We start from the raw sequence: 16,208 nt of genomic DNA on the forward strand, positions 1-16,208 counted from the left end.
TTTGTGTGTGCTGACGACTTGAGTTTAACTGGGGAGCAGTGACAATAGACTGAGGCCCTGTTGGTTCAGTTGATTCTGTCAAGCCCCGTGGAGTCAGCTCTGATTTTTGTTTTCTCGAGACTTGGCTTTGTGTGAACTTGAGTGTCTGATGATCAGGAATTTTTCTCCAGGACCCCTTCTTGTGTGCAGATGAGACTCGTAGGCATTCAGCAGACACACGATCACATTCTGGCTCCACAAGCCGGGATGAAAATTTCAGTGTTGCCTCTAGCGTGTGGCTTCTGATCACCTTTCCTCTCTCTTCCCATCCTTTCTCCGTCCCTTTCTCGGTTTGAAAAATCGCCACAATTATCTGAAACTTTGGGGTTCCATTTAAATACTTAACTGTTACTTGCAGGAAACTTGCAGCTCAAGTCTCAGATAGGGACAGTCCTCTCCATGAGAGCAACTCGAAACCGTAGCACACCTTGTTCACATAACCAAAGGCTGGTTCTGTGCTGAGCGGGGAGCCATCCAGATGCGTCTCTCAAAGTTCTCCAGTGTATTCATGAGGATCTTGATGAAAGAGACCCGTTCCTTTTCTGTTTTGTGTGAGTTGTCAGTGATAAGTATAGCTGGGAATTAAATTGCCCTGGGGTACCGTAAGGAGTGGTGTGCTCGATGAAGAATGAATAAATTCTGAAATTGTACATCAGAGAAAGCAAAGTTTTAATATCTGTTAGATGCTGGTTAACAGAGCCTTTGTTACCACGAAGAAACAACCCATGTTAGAGAAGGTGAGTTGGCTGTGTCCGGACAGCAGGTCTTACCGGCTGGCTTCATAGATCTGGAATGGGGTCAAGAGGATAGGATTTGGATGCCAAAAACCATGAGTCTTTGCGTAAAAGGGATCATGATCACTTTTGGGGGAGAGCCTCCGTAGCAAGAAAATGTGCAAATCAGTTTCACAACGACCAGGGTGAAGATGGGGCTGTTTCTGCCCCCACCCAACCTGTGCCTCAGACAGACACTGCCTGTTCTCCATCCCGACCCTGCTAATCTCCTGGGACCAGTGGTGGCAGCCTAAATTAAACAATAGTCCTTTCCTGACATGAGAGTAAGTGGTTCTCGGCAACAACGCGTGAGCAAGTACCTTTATTGTGGCGTGGTTTAGGTTAATGCCAGGGGCCAAGCCTCACCAGTTGGCTTGTCTTTGTGTGGTGTTTTAGTGCTAATTGCTGCTGAGGAGTTATATTTCATAGCATTTAATTTGTTTTTCCTGCTATGCATTTAAATTTGAATCCTTGCTACTTTAATCTTGTTTTCTATTTTGGAATATTGACCTGTGGATCCTTTATTACCAAACGATTTGAAGATGTTTTACCAACTGGTTAATAATGGATGCACAGGGATCAGTCATCCTATTTGTCCCCAGAGTGAACCATAGGGGATACACACCAAGGGATGGCATCATAATGTAAGACTTTTTTTTTTTTTTTTTTAAAGCCGATGGGAATTGGGGTTTTCTCATCTGGAGATTTAAAATCTTGGGGAGACAGATCTTGGAGTAAATCAAATATAATGTTGATGTAATGAAGACACAGAAAATGGATCGGTTCATACTGGGTCAAAGTGAGATCTTTTTAATTACCTTGAAAACCAGTAATTCTGACTAAGGCTTGAATTAAGTGGTAGAAAAACATCGTGCTTTTTACACAAGTGTCTGTAAGTCTGCAGGGCATCATGCATTACGGGCATATGGCAGGTGCAAAAGAGACAGAAGAACAGATCCCCATGCTCTGAACGTACATAGCAGACCCATACTTTATTTTTCAAAGAGAACAGAGCTTTTCCTTCTAAGGACCTTCTCCAGGTCAGCCAAGCAAAGGCCCTTCAGTTTTCAGGGTTACTGCTTATCAGCCAAGGTGAGTCTCTGGAAACCTCCTGTGCCCGCCTTAGGCCACAAGACCTGCTGAGATGTTGTGAGAGTCACAAGTACTTTATCCTGGAAGCCTGAGTGGGTGTGAGTAAGAGAGCGCATGCCCAAAGGACTTAGCATGCAAGTCGTATGACCTCGGTGGAGGCCAACGTATGCAAATGTGAACAGGCGGTAACATTCAGTTCTGTCTGCAACCCTACAGATCTCTCTGGGCCGTTTGTGAGAAGACCATAGGTGTTACTGGGTATTACTGGGCTCTGCAGGGGGGGGAAACATTTTTGTGAAATACACTCCCACTTACAAAGTTACTGTTGTCATACTTCCTTTGGCAGAACCCTCTCTTTTGTGATATCAAGCAGACGCTGATTCTGGGGATGCTTTCTCTCCGGAGGGTTCTAAGGAGATGGTCGGCACCCGTGGGTCTGGTCTGATTGGATGTGCTGCCATTTGTAGATAAGATACTAGGCTCCCGGCCATCTGAATATCCTTCCAGACATCCCTCCGACGATAAAGTTTAGCAGGGCACGAGAATCAGGTAGCTTGCAGGCGCATCTGTTTGTTTCCCAGGGAGCTGGCTGGCTCTCAGACACCTGCATGAGATCAGTAGGTCCTCTGCTTCTGCCTTTGAGCCTAGAAGGTGTCTTTTAATCCACGTGCCTCTCTGACGATGTGCTGATACGCAGACTCTTTTGCCAGGGTGTAAATTCTAGTGTTAGACGTGGGTGCCCCCTTGCACATGAGATGATCTCTCCAGTGTGGCTCTTAGTAAAGCCCCGCTGAGTTCTCCCTTGCAAGGGGCTCTCTTCCTACCTTCCTCTGTACTGGGTGACTTGTCCACTTCTTGGGAGGCGAGGTGAATTAGCTCCTTCTAGTTCTGCGCATCTGTAGGATTCTTTTTTTTTTTCTCTTTTTAAAGATTTTACTTATTTATTTGACAGAGAGAGAGACAGCCAGCAAGAGAGGGAACACAAGCAGGGGGAGTGGGAGAGGAAGAAGCAGGCTCCCCCATCTGTAGGATTCTAAGCCTTGGGTTTGTTCCTCCAAGGTACAGTTCTCGGAAGGAGTTTTGGCTTGCCTGTCGCCTGCATTTCACTGCTTCTCTGTGTCTGTCTTTGATTTGCATTTCAAGAGCTTGGAATGGGAATAGGGACTTAACTTCCTCTGTGCGTTCCTAGGATTTCTCATTTTTACTCGGGCATCCAGCAAGTGACAGCTGAATTTCTCTTTAGAGCAATATTGATGTACTGAGGTTAAATTTAAAAAGTGGAGAAGGTTTGATGCTTCAGGTGGTTGGCATCAGAAACAAATATATGTTTGCTCCTTGTCTTACCCTCTGGGCAGTTTCCTCTTTTAGTGAACGCGGCATGTGTTTCATGGATGCTACCTGGCCTTCGTCCCCGTTACGGGATGGAGCTTTTAGGCTTTTTTTTCTCCTCCTCTTTTTTTTTTTTTTTTTCCTTTTCTTGTCCTAAAAAGAATGTCTTAGTTAGGCTCCTCTCACCAGGGGAGGTGGCAAGGGAGAAGACAAGCAGAAAGCTTCCTGAGCCTTCTGGAGCGCTCATGCAAAGGATTTCCGTGGCTTGCTAGACTGTCCACAGGCTTCAAACACAGCCAGACTGCTCAGTGGAACCTGTAACTGATCTTCTTATTAGAGGTGCCTCATGTAGCATAAATAAGAAAATCATTTAAAAAAAAATCTTATTTGATTAGCCACTAACTTGGATTGTAATCAGTTATTTAAAAAAAAAAATAATAACCTCGGCCCAACCATATGTGGAAGGTCAAAGCTGAGTATCAGTTGGGGAGGGGCAGGGGAGGACGTAGCTCACGCGTGCACGTGTTTGGGGGAGAGGCAGAAAACAGAAGCCAGTGCTCGGCGTTCTGCTCGACTGTATGCTGCTCAGGAATGGAGGGAAGAGTGCTTTTTCCAAGCCTTTTTCACGATATAAATTAGAGTTTGCGGTATTAATTTACCTCTGGTGAATGAGAGCCCATCCCTGGTTTATGCAGGGCAGTGATGGGCTGAGAAGTAACAGGGGTGGAGAGGGAGGAGCAGAACTTCCTCAGACTCTTTTTGGGAACTGGGAGCTGACCTTTGCATTTCATTACCCATCTTGATCCACTTCCTGAACCTGTAACATTTTGGTTCCCTTTTAACCTTGTCCTGCTCAGCATCTGTGCAGGGGGCCGGGCCCTCTCGAGAGGTTCAGTGAGAAGTCCAGACCCCTGCCCTAAAGAGGAATGGGGACACAGGGCTCTGCACGTGGCTGATGACAACGGAGAACGTGACGTGTCCCGTGGCACACCTACGTTTCGTGCATAGTGGGGGCTCAGAAAAAGGGAGTGGCTGTGTGCTTGGGGTCGTGTGGGAGGAGCTGGCCCCACTACACTAACAGGCAGGTAGAACATTGACCTGTGGGATGTGCTGAGGAATAGGGAGACCGTCCCCCAAATCTCAGATTTAGAGCTGCACTCTCCACGGCAGGAGCCACTAGCCACATATGGCGATCTAAATTTAAATGAATTAAAAATAAATAAAACTGAAAATCCAGTTTCTTGGTTGCAGCTTCGCCGTGGCTGGTGACCAGTCCATCGGGCAGTGCAGGAAGTTCTCTTGGGGCCGTGCTGCTGTAGATAAATTCTGGGCCCGGTTCCGATTTCCCACGAAGGCTTCACATCTTAGAATGCAGCTGTAACTCATTTCCAGCTTTTAGGGGTCTGGAGTTTCAGATTCTGTTACGTCCAGTGAATGATGTTTATTCCTGTCTTTTCTTGGATCTGAGTGAGGTACCGAATCGAAATATTCAAGAAATTATGGTTCTAGGTGTTCTTTCCCGAAAGAAAAAAAAGAAAACCAACATAAAGCCTTCTACAAATTTCAGAGTGTCCGTGGGAAAGATCCGAACACATAAAGTTTTTTTGTTTTTGTTTTGTTTTTTTTTGTGGGGGGGTTCCCAGTTAGTAGCACCTTGCAACACTTTAAATGTGATCTTTTTTTCTCCTGGAACTTGGGACTTGGGTTGAGGGTGGGGGAGGCTGGGTGGTGCCTCCATCCCCCCCGCAGCCTTGAGACTGGCCTCTGACAGCTCTTCCCCTCTCCTTCCCTGCAGTGGGCGGTGAGATCCCCCTAGACATGCGCCTCGGGGGCGGGCAGCTGGTGTCGGAGGAGCTGATGAACCTGGGCGAGAGCTTCATCCAGACCAATGACCCGTCGCTGAAGCTCTTCCAGTGCGCCGTCTGCAACAAGTTCACCACGGATAACCTGGACATGCTGGGGCTGCACATGAACGTGGAGCGCAGCCTCCCGGAGGACGAGTGGAAGGCCGTGATGGGGGACTCGTACCAGTGTAAGCTCTGCCGCTACAACACCCAGCTCAAGGCCAACTTCCAGCTGCACTGCAAGACAGACAAGCACGTGCAGAAGTACCAGCTGGTGGCCCACATCAAGGAGGGCGGCAAAGCCAATGAGTGGCGACTCAAGTGCGTGGCCATCGGCAACCCCGTCCACCTCAAGTGCAACGCGTGCGACTACTACACCAACAGCTTGGAGAAGCTGCGGCTGCACACGGTCAACTCCAGGCACGAGGCCAGCCTGAAGCTGTACAAGGTAGGCCCCGGGCTGCCTCCGGGAGGCACGCACTGGATCACTGGGAGTTGGGGGCTGGGCATGGCTGGGGACGGGCGACAGTCTGTGTCACGGCGGGCTCGGTGACCGGTGGGTGTTGGCACCGGAGTTGGCGTCCGCTTCCTCGTGAAGCCACAACATGGTGGCAGCTTCTGGTAACCGAAGGTTCTTCTTGAGAGCTGCCCCATTTTGGAGGGCAGGTTTTACGGACAGCAGCCCAGTCCTTACCCCTCGACTGCTGGCAATTGGCTTTTCTCCCTTACAGTTGTTCATTGTGGCTTTTGTGTACCTTTGTGTTCCTGCGTTGCCCCTTTCCCCTGCGTGCTTCGTGCTCCCCTTTTCCGTCTCGTCCCCCCTCCTCCCCCTTAATCTGCTGTCCCCTGGACGCCCCTGGAGTACGTAGTTCATTTGTTCATGGATTCGTTCATTCATTCAGCAGTTGTATGTTGAGCATCTGCTATATACCAGATGCTGTTCTGGACACGTGCCTACCTCCATGCACAAAATAGACAAAAAAAAAAAAAAAAAAAAAAAAAAATCCCTGGCCTCATAGTGCTTCCATTCTCTGGCAGGGAGATGGGTGATAAACACAATGAATAAATTGTATAGTTGACTAGAAGGTGGCGCACATGCTATGGGGAGAATTTAGGGTCCGTTGAGGAGTCTCCTTTGTTCTTTCTCCCTTTGCTTCCTTGTTCTGTGCCCCCTTTCTCTTCCTCATATTTACCTTTCCCCTCGCTTCCCCTGGGCTTCTCCCATCCTCCTCTCCCTCTGTCTTCTCTTCCTTCCTCCCCTCCCCGCCCCCTCCAGTCTCTCTCTCAGTCCATAGACGGTAACGGTGAGGAGGAGGTGCTCACATACTGTAAATAGTCCTTCCACTTGCGAGGCAGAATTGCTCCAGACGTTTCTATTGATTTTCACTGGACTTAAAGCCTCACCTTTTTCTCTAATCATCCCATAATGGCTTTAGTATGAACAATCAGGTACAAATCGCCATAAATCTGCCCAGCCTCCTCCCACACTCCGTCCACACCCTCACTCTTCTCTTTGCATTTTCTCCCTTTTGTCATTAGCCCCCCTCCCCCCCTTGGCTTTCACACCAGTTCCCACATCTTTGGGCGAGGGAGCCTTTCTGTTGACCCTGAGCTAGTTTAATCCCCTTTCTACTCGTGGTGATTTTTAAGGAAGACTCCAAATAAGGTGATCTTCAGGTCCTTTCCCGCTATCAGTCTCCACAGAGATTGGTAACTGTGATTCATTTTACAATTGCTCGTCTTCAGCTTGGCGGGAGGCCTGTGTAGTGTGGATAAGAAACCATTTTAGGGAAAGGAGGAGAAAGTAGAAATGAGATGGTGGGACTAGAAGGTTCTGGAATTGACTGCCGACCCCAGCATGGATGGGCTGGCACAGTGCAGTGGGGAAGGTCTGAATACCAGGCAGCCAGCCCCCTTGTTCTAAGTGAGCAAGAACCTCACTGGGTGGCTGAGTTTTGGGCCACCCTTGAAAGAAAAGGCTCCTAGTGGTCAGTGTAAGTTAGAGGTCTCAAGTGGCTGTAGGGTGGTGCTGGTGTGGTCCGGAAAAGTGGATGGAAAACCCATAGAAAAAACCTTTTTCCAAAGGACCCGACTGAGCAAAATTAGTTCAAAGTACCGTGCGTTGCCCTGCAAGATTGTATGCACCTTTGGTGAGGGTTGAAGAAGCCAGCCTCTTCCCTCTGAGGGAAAAAAAAAATGCCCTTTAGATGATAAAACGTGCATGGTGGCGATTAACTCTCCACGCTACATCCTCCAATAAGAGTAAACCGCGCCCTTGGCTTTGCTTCTGAAGGGCCTGGAACCTGGAGGATTCACCAAGATGATCCCTTTTTGGTGCCCAAACCACCTTCTTGGGTCACACCTAGCGAGTCAGGTTGAGGCAGTTTCCAGGGTGGATGTCAGGGAGGCAATTGGTGTGTTTCCATTTGTGTTTTGCTGAACTATGGACACTCCTCCTCCCTGGCCTTATCTCTCTCTCATTTTAATTCAAAAGATGGACAAAACTCCTACTTAAAAAAGGTGGTGCAGGTGGAAGGGCCCTAGATATCAGGGTGCAGGGTAGAATTTGGGAACCAGTGCCCAACAGAGAAGTCCCCAAACAGTGTGCTTGGCTGGCACAATCCTGGGGGTGAAACACCCCCCCCCACCCCCGCACATTCAGAGCAGAATTCCCTGTGTCAGGAGCCGTGGGTCATTAGTCTGGTCTCATTAGTCCTTGGGTAATGAATGCCCCTTGGCTTGCTGTGGCTCTGCTGTGGGGGCGGGGAGCTCTCAGCCACTCCTGAATGACACAGAGATGGGCTTATTCCAGCGCGTGTGCCAAGCCTTTCTGTCCTGCAGTGTGACTAAGACAGGCTTCTCCTGCCACCGAGGGGGCTCACTTTCCTAGGGTGTCACGAGTCTGGAGATTTGGGGTGGGGACTGGAGGTGGTTGAGAGTCCGTTTTTCTCTAGGCCCTGGTGTGGCCTGTAGTAAATGGAGATTGATTGCATGTTATTTTTCCTCTCGCTAATGTAATCCATTAGCCCAGCACATGCATAATCAGTTTAGAGCACAGTTAACTGTATGTAATCGAGTTCTTTACTGTCTGCTAGAGAAACAGCTCCAGATACTGTGACCTGGGGAGGGCACCAGGCTTCTCACACACAGCCCTCCTTACTCGCCCCTTCCCCAATTCCCACCCTCACTCCCCCCAACCCGTCCTGGTCCCCACCTTGCCCCATCCCGGTTCTTTGGCAAAGTATTCATCCTTGGTCAGGGAAACTTCCAAACTTGCTTTCTGTTTCACTTGCTCAAGCAGCCATGATGGAGGGGACTTCCTAATGGGTCTCCCAACCCTCTCTTTCAACTGAAGTCTTTATTCCCTCCTCTTCCTTTTTCATGCTGGACGAGACAGAACAGCCGTCTCAGGAGATGCAAGCAGAGGCGTAGCTTTCTGGTGTGGCGTTTGACCTCACCAGTCCAGAGTCCCTTCTCTTGCTGTCATAAATGCTGGGACAGACGTCGCTGTATTAAGACTGAGATGTCTGAAAGCATGAGCTAATTTCTAATCCGGACCGAGAGAGGGTTTCGTTACTCCAGTACCCCCATTCCACCTCCCCAGAGAGGAACAGAAATGAACAAACCCTGGTGATATTATCCCCCTTGCATGGAATTGTCAAGTTTTGATTGTATGAGAGCAGTTTTTAAATCAAGATGGACATTCAGCGAATTCTTCCTCCCTGCCTCCTAGAAGTGGAGGGGAGTGTGTGTGTGTGTGTGGCGGGGGGAGGTGGAGAGCCCCAGGCATTAAATGGAAGCTGTTTCCTTTCTCCGGGCCCTCAGGTCGCCTTGTGAAACACTCATGATCTAATTCCTTGAGTGCTTTCTTTTGTGTGTCCTAAAGAGTGGTAGGCTCTGGTCCAGCCCTTAGTGGTCCTCTGCCCATGTCCTCACACCTGCTGTTATTGGGCACTGTGATTGATCGACCCCGTGGGAAGGCCGGCAGCCTCTGTCCAGCTTAGAGGCTGGGTTCTTGGTTTCTGTCTGCAGTGATCCATCCGAGCCAGAATGGAAGCGTGTTGTGGGAAAGGTACTTGTTTCTCCTCAGGGCGTGAGCTGCAGAATGTGAATTCCGCACCTTTCTCCTTTCCCATGTAAATGGATCACTCCTCTCTTTGAGGACCTGCCCACTCTCCTCTCCCTCCACCCATAGTGGTGTGGGGTGCTCTTGCTCACCTTGAGCAGGGGAGCGACAGGTACTGACAGATGCCTGCCCTGTGTTCTTTTCTATGCTGGTGTAAGTCCTGAGTCACTGGTGTGGGGGTTCAGAGCTAGTGTGGGCCCTTTGGTGTTTATCTAGACTTCCCTGCTATGTGGCGTCCATGGTGAGCTCTCTGAAATTTGTAATGTCTTCTTGGGGGAAGAGAGTGTAGAAAAGACAGTTGGAGATCAGTGCGCACCTGCCACCTGTTCGAATCTGGTTCTCCCTTTGATATTTACCTTCACCTGAGAGTCATTGGACTGGAAATCCATCAACCTTAGCAGATAGATGAAGACCCCACCAGAATCCATTACTCAAAGAGCTCCCAGCTGAGATGCCTTTGATTAGGCCAAGCCTGAAGGTTACATATTAATCTTAAATTATACACAGAGGAGGTCACCTCCCATGGAGTCGTGTCTGGGCCCCATGTGAGCTGCCTTGGGCCAGCCGGGCAGAGGGTGAGACACCAGCTCTACTTAGCTTAAAGTAGGGGGTAGCCTGTGGCACCATTGACTCAAAACACACACCCGCCTTCTCCACACAGTGAACCTGAACACTTGCCACCCTACTGGGATTCTGCGAGGTGAGAGGTAGTAAGAAACCGTCCGTCACACTGTGCGTGACTTGAGAATCCATATCTCCATTCTTTCCCTGACTCATGAACTCATTGGGGTTCCCTCCCAGCAGGGCCGTTAAATTCGTCTTAGGGTGGATGGGCCGATCTGAAGATGTAGAACAAGTCTGACCAAGATTGCTCTGAGAGCCCGCATTCTTCGTGCTCCTTGATGGTTACGCTTGGGGGGCAGGCTGTCTTAGGGAGACAGCTGCACGCTTCATGCCTACAGGTGGTGACTGGGAGTCTTTGTCTTGCTTGGCAAGCAGAAAGCGTAAATTCTTTGGTGACCCTCACCTCCCTCCCCGTCCTCTCCTCCCTGGCGCTGTGACGTGTTTGAGGCGCGAGTACATGTGTCATCTGGTTTACATCGTCATTCTGGAGCCAGTTTCCTCAAACTTTGTTTTCTCATTAGGTTGACTGTTGTTTGTTTTTTTTTGAAGTGCATACTTTTGCCTTCTTCTGCCCATACGTTGGTGCCTTCATCCAAAAATGAAAGGAGGGGAATGTTTTCCTGTGGTTGATTTAGAAGGTGTAAAAAGGCAGGTGTTTTGGTAAATTTTAGCCCAGTTAATCTCCATGCCCTCTGTCTCTGAGAGCAGCTGGGTGTCTGAAGTTCATGTCCCTCCCTTGATTCCCGGGCTCATGGATGTGGGCCTCCTGGAGCAGGGCTGGGAGACTGCACCTGGGCCCCGTGGTCATTCCAGGAGAGCCTGAGTTGGCTCTGGTGGCATTTCTGACCACCAGTTAGCTTGAAGGGGACTCTAGGAAGACTCTCGGAGGGAGTGCTTGTGTTGTGAGTTAATCCTTCTCTGCTGCGGTCACTGCGGGCATAGTATTGCCAGTGTGTGCAGGGGGAATGCCCTCTCTGCATGTCTGCCGAGGTTCCTTGACCTCCCTTCCCGTTAGAGCCGTCCCAACCGCCTTGATCGGTATCCCCCTCTTCTAACCCGTGCGTATTCCTTCATTCAAAACGTCCGTTCACCTGATTGGCTTTATGCACAAGCTCTGCCCAGATCCCTGTGATTCTGGTCTTAAAACAACCCTCATGTCAAGAAGGTAAGGTCAGTGTTACCTTTTGGCTCCATGCTTTAGATACCCCTAAACTGAAATCTTATTCGATGTGCCTAGTTTTAAAAAGTGCAGCCATTGAACTGACATTGAACCACCTCGACAGTGACTATCACGCTTTTCTTTTTTTTTTTCCTCCAAATGCTTTTAATACTTTTGTTTTCTCTCTCTCTCTTTTTTTCCAAATCTTTTTTGTACGTGGTAAAGAGCTGATAAGACCCGTTTAGAACATTATTGTATTCTTAATTATTTCTTACTAGACTGGTATTCCATATTTACCTCAAGTGTAAGCTAATAATAAAATGTGGATCCCTAATATTTTACAGTAAAAGTAATTAGTATGCGTAATATATGTTCACTGTAGGAAATTTGAAAAATTTGGGGAAGTACAAGAGAAAGTATCAGCCTAGTCCTACCATATGCAGCAACGTATTTTTATTTCCTTCGTTTTGCGTATAACAGGCATTTTACACAATTGGAGTGATGTTGCAGGTGTCCAGTATTATACCTTTCTTTTTTTTTTTTTTTAAGATTTTATTTATTTATTTGACAGAGATAGAGACAGCCAGCGAGAGAGGGAACACAAGCAGGGGGAGTGGGAGAGGAAGAAGCAGGCTCATAGCAGAGGAGCCTGATGTGGGGCTCGATCCCAGAACGCTGGGATCATGCCCTGAGCTGAAGGCAGACGCTTAACCGCTGTGCCACCCAGGCGCCCCAGTATTATACCTTTCTAATATGTTATAGTACCTTTAAGTAAATAACTTCTTAAATGAAAGCCCTTTTTCTGCTCTCCAGAAGCAGATCACTGGTAGGTTTAGATTATATCCTTCGAAGCTTTTTTCTATGCTTATGCTGATAGCAATGCTTACGCATACATACTATTCCCTTCAAAAAGCTTTACAGGCATGGCTTGTGCTCTCAGCTTTTTTTTTTTTTTTTCATGTAGCTTTTGATCCTGAAAATCATTTCCGGTCAGTACATGGAGAGCTAGTTCACTCTTGTCGATGACTACATAGTGTGCCATGTACTAGCTGTCGTGAAAGATTACCAGTGGGAACGCTCATTCCTTTGCGACAAGTTTACCAAAAACCATCCTATCTTTGCAGTTTAGGAGTGGCTTAAAAAAAATGCCTAACGTTTTGGAAAAAATCAGTACAGAGTCGATGTTGTACAAAAAAGAAGAGAAACAATACAAGACAGTCTCACCGATGTACCGGGAGGTGACCTGCCGTGTTCTGATATTATAGACAGTGAGGTAGGGAACACGTGTGTACAGAGATCTGTCTACACTTGTGCTGTCCTGAGAAGTGGGGTCACTGGATTCCGGGATGGAATGCCAGCAGATATTTTTTCCTGCCTCTTCTGACAGAAGGTGACCATTTTTTCCCCTCCCTATTGGGTGATGCTCAAAGTCCCACACGTGACCAACGTAGTGTTACTTTTCTGTTTTCATCAGGTTGGCAAAATTGTTATAACATGGATCTCCTTAATTATTAGATAGGGTGAACATTCTTTTATGTATTTATTGGCCGTTTATAGTTCTTTGGCAGCTTTCCTGCTCTCACCCTTTGCCCTTTGTTTTTCTTGGTTCTTTTTTCTGATTGATTGGCAAGAGCTCCTGGCGTATCGGGGCTGACCGTCCCCGCGGTGCTGTGCTGTGGACGTTGCGGTATTTTCTCCCAGTCTTTTGTTTATCTTTAAGTTAGCTTATGAGACATTTTAAATATAGGAAATTTTCGTTTGTCTGATGTCCAGTCTGTGCATCCTTTTCTTTATGTTTCTAGCTTTTCTCATTTCCCAGGGAGGCTCTCTCTTGGCGATATTATGAAATTATAAAAAGAACAGCCACCTATACAGCGTTTTTACAAGCCAGATACTGTTACACCAGCTTTACATATATTAATTGATTTCATCGTCTGTTGATGAGCCTGTTTTCAAGTGGGGAAAGCAAGGCAGGGAGAGGTTACAAGTCACAAGCTAGTGAGGGCTGTTGGAGTGAGTGTTCAGACCCAAGCAGATTGGCGCTACCTGACCGGTATATTCTTCTATACCTTTTCCCTCCGCTTAAGTCTTTAATCCCTGAGGAATCTATTTTGTGTATGGCGCCTTGTAAGGACTCTGATTTTCTGGATTGTGTGATTTAGGACTGTATTTTCTTTCAAAGTGGACGGTTGATCGTCCAACAATTTCTTAAATGACCATCCTTTCGTAGCTAATGTAGAAAGCCTTATTTATCGTCCCCTTGTCTCTAAATCTTACAGAGCTGATTTAGATCAGTCTGAACGTATTTACAGAGTATTGTCTGTCCAAAGCGCTGTGGAAGGAAAAGAGGGAACAGACAGAAACAGTTCTCTTTTCAAGACACGTAAAGTCCTGTGGGTGAAATTTCTCCCTCCGACCTTTTCTTCTTTCTCTCCAGCCTCTTCCCCAGGGTGAAATTTCTTGGATTAATTACCTTCATCAAATTCACTAGGCTGAGGGGAGTCTCCAGGAGAGACCAGGGTTTCGGAGAGGGTTTGTTTCTTATTGTTCCTTTGTGGAGACTGGGTTCACCAAGTATCTTAAAAAAAAAAAAAAAAAAAAAAAAAAAAAAAAAGAACAAATACTGAAACTTCTAGAAGTTCTCTTTTCTGAAGTTCTTACTCAGATAACAAGGAGACAGCCTGACTCCGTCCACATAGTTCCAGTATAGACTGTTTTCAGCTACTGGTGATAAGTCTCCTTTTGGATTCCAGAGGTGTGCTGAGCTCGGGATTCAGGGTGAGGAGCAAGGAGGTCTCCCTTCAGATAATCTAGTAACTACCACATTGTCAGAATACTTGAAAGCCTCTACCCTCCCAGTCCTCTAGCCAAAAGTCCTAGATCTTCTTGTGAGAGGAAAATCTCTGGCAGTCCCCTCCAGCCAAGTAGAGGAAAAAGTCACACTTGGGGAATGCTTTGCAGGAATGCCATCTGCTGCCCCAGGGGTGCTCTGTAACCCCGAGGAGAATTTCCACAGCTCCACATTCCAGAGTAATTCCATGTGTTACCATCATTCTAGGTAAGCCTAGTCTAGCAGGAAAGCAGCACCATAGAATGGGGCAAAGGCGCAAACCCAATTTCCAGTCCTTCCAACTTGCTGAGGACCTGGTCGAAAAGGGCAAATTTGAATACAGTTAGTCCCAACAGGTGTTTCTGGGGTTGTTTGTTTGTTTGTTTTGAAAGGGAAATTGTAAAGGAACAATTAAGCGTTGTCAGCAACGCTGTCAGGAACAGGCAAGAGTTTTTAAATAATTATGTAATACCCCTTAACCTTAGTCTTAATTCTGTTCTCGACTTAACTTGAAACTAGAAATTCCCTGTAAGTGTGGGGTGGAAAAGGCTGTTACTGTGAACACTGAGCAGTGAGTCATTTTTTACTTTAATATTTAATAAAATTAGGTTTCCAGCACTTGTTTAAAAAAAAAAAAGGTAATCAACATGTAGGGTGAATGGTAAAATGTTGGACAGAAAATCTGTTGCTCACAGAAATGTTGGAGGTTATTGAAACCAGGGTGATGACCCTGAGGAGAACTGAACCTACCACCGTGGCTAAGCCACTAGGTAGAGTCCCCAAATTTGTAAAGAAAAATGCGGAACACCCAGTTACATATGATTTTCAAACAACAGATAGTGTCTTAGTTGTAAGTATATCCCATACGCTGTCATTTCATGTACTTATCTGAAGTTCACATGTAACTGGGCATCCTGTGTTTTATCCAGTAACCCTTCCTCTGGATGGTGAAGAAACTGTTTCATAGTGTTCTGCCAACAGGCTCAACGGGAGCATAAAGAGAGATAAGTGGCTTCCTTGTTGGTAAACCTCTTTTTTTTTTTTTCCAGTGATTCCCAACAAAAGAGGAAAATTACAAATGCCTCTAATGATGATTTCCAATTTTTGTTATTTATAGAGAACTGTCATATCAGATTTTCACATTTTCTACATTAATTAAAGTGCTTTTCCTATAATGAAATCTGAAATTTTCTCCAGAGCTATTTGTTAAAAATTTGCTTTTCAACAATTTTTTCATTATTTCCTTTTCCTGAAGTGCTTTCATGGCACACAGTGAGACAGACGTCACAGTGCCCAGTTCAGTCCCCTGCAACTGTACCAGATGCTTCCGCTCTCCCTGCTCACGCTCGGGCTCCTCCGGCCTGCCTGTGCACCTGTTATTTATATGCAGGTGAGAGAAATTCCCAGCACTTGAGCCCGGGCTGCTGTGCACAGAAGACCCCGAGTGCTTACCATATACAGGATGCTAATAGGAATTGCCGAGAGTAGATTTGAACTGGGACTAATCATCAAGAATAATCAGGCAACTTTCTCTAGGGGCCCAAGTCCTCATGCTCTAAAAGGCAAACTAGTTAGAAGGTTAGAAATGTTTATCTACTGATAGTGTTTGGTTTGTAACCTGTTAATTAGCAGGGCACGTTCTCAGACCCAGAACGAGGGCCTCCAAAGCATATCTGGTCTCTTCAGTCAACAGTTGTAACCGTCCTCTCGTCTGCCCAGGACGGCCCGTGCATTGGACTTACGGAAGGAATTTTCATCCTCTTGCTGTGCCTGTTGAGTCTTGCTCTCTGGGGACAAGCTCCTTCTTGAGGATTGTTGGGCCTTTGTAACCACACCTGAGCCGACATATTGTAGCAGGTCGTCCTCATTTCCTTGTCCTTCAGAACAAGGCCAAAGACAGGGGACAGGCACCGGTGGTTCTGTGATGGCGGGTGTCCCTGTACCTGTCACGTTCATTGGCTTTCCTCTTGCTGGTTCCGACTCCAGCACTTAGGACAGCATTCCCCTGTGTGGTCTCTGGGACACAAATGAATGGGAAGAGAATTTCTCCCTCTGGGTCAACAACATTTATTGAGTGCCAATTTCGTGCTGAGCTCTGGATAGGATTTTGTGTAGACTCAGGCTAATGAATCTTTAACACTTTTTTTTTTTTTTTAACCCATTCTGTGTGGGGAGCTCTTTGTGAGCGGCGTGTGCTGGGAGCATGTTTTGCCTCCGGTGTGCGCGCTCTGTGGTGGTGACCGCCCGCAGTCCCTGCTCATTTCTATGAGCAGTCCGTGTTGCTCTTGCTTCTCAGGCTGCATTTTGTGCACAGAGTGCCCTTTGGCCAAGCCAGGGGGACTTGAGCAGAGACCAGGCGTGGTTCTGAATTAGGAGAGGATTATTCTTCCAG

General features: G+C 47.2%; 1 protein-coding gene across 8 annotated transcripts in view; it reads left to right on the forward strand.

The window, feature by feature from the left end:
• The window catches only part of ZFHX3 (zinc finger homeobox 3), a 1,297,849-nt gene that overhangs the window by 1,143,304 nt on the left and 138,337 nt on the right, over nucleotides 1-16,208 (forward strand). For all 8 annotated transcript variants that reach the window (XM_057314209.1, XM_057314211.1, XM_057314210.1 and 5 more), the window contains one exon: nucleotides 5,029-5,525. In XM_057314209.1, coding sequence (XP_057170192.1) covers nucleotides 5,029-5,525 — 497 coding nt within the window. The remainder of the gene's footprint in view (nucleotides 1-5,028; nucleotides 5,526-16,208) is intronic.

The sequence above is a fragment of the Ursus arctos genome, unplaced genomic scaffold (assembly GCF_023065955.2).
Source record: "Ursus arctos isolate Adak ecotype North America unplaced genomic scaffold, UrsArc2.0 scaffold_19, whole genome shotgun sequence".
NCBI lineage: Eukaryota > Metazoa > Chordata > Mammalia > Carnivora > Ursidae > Ursus > Ursus arctos.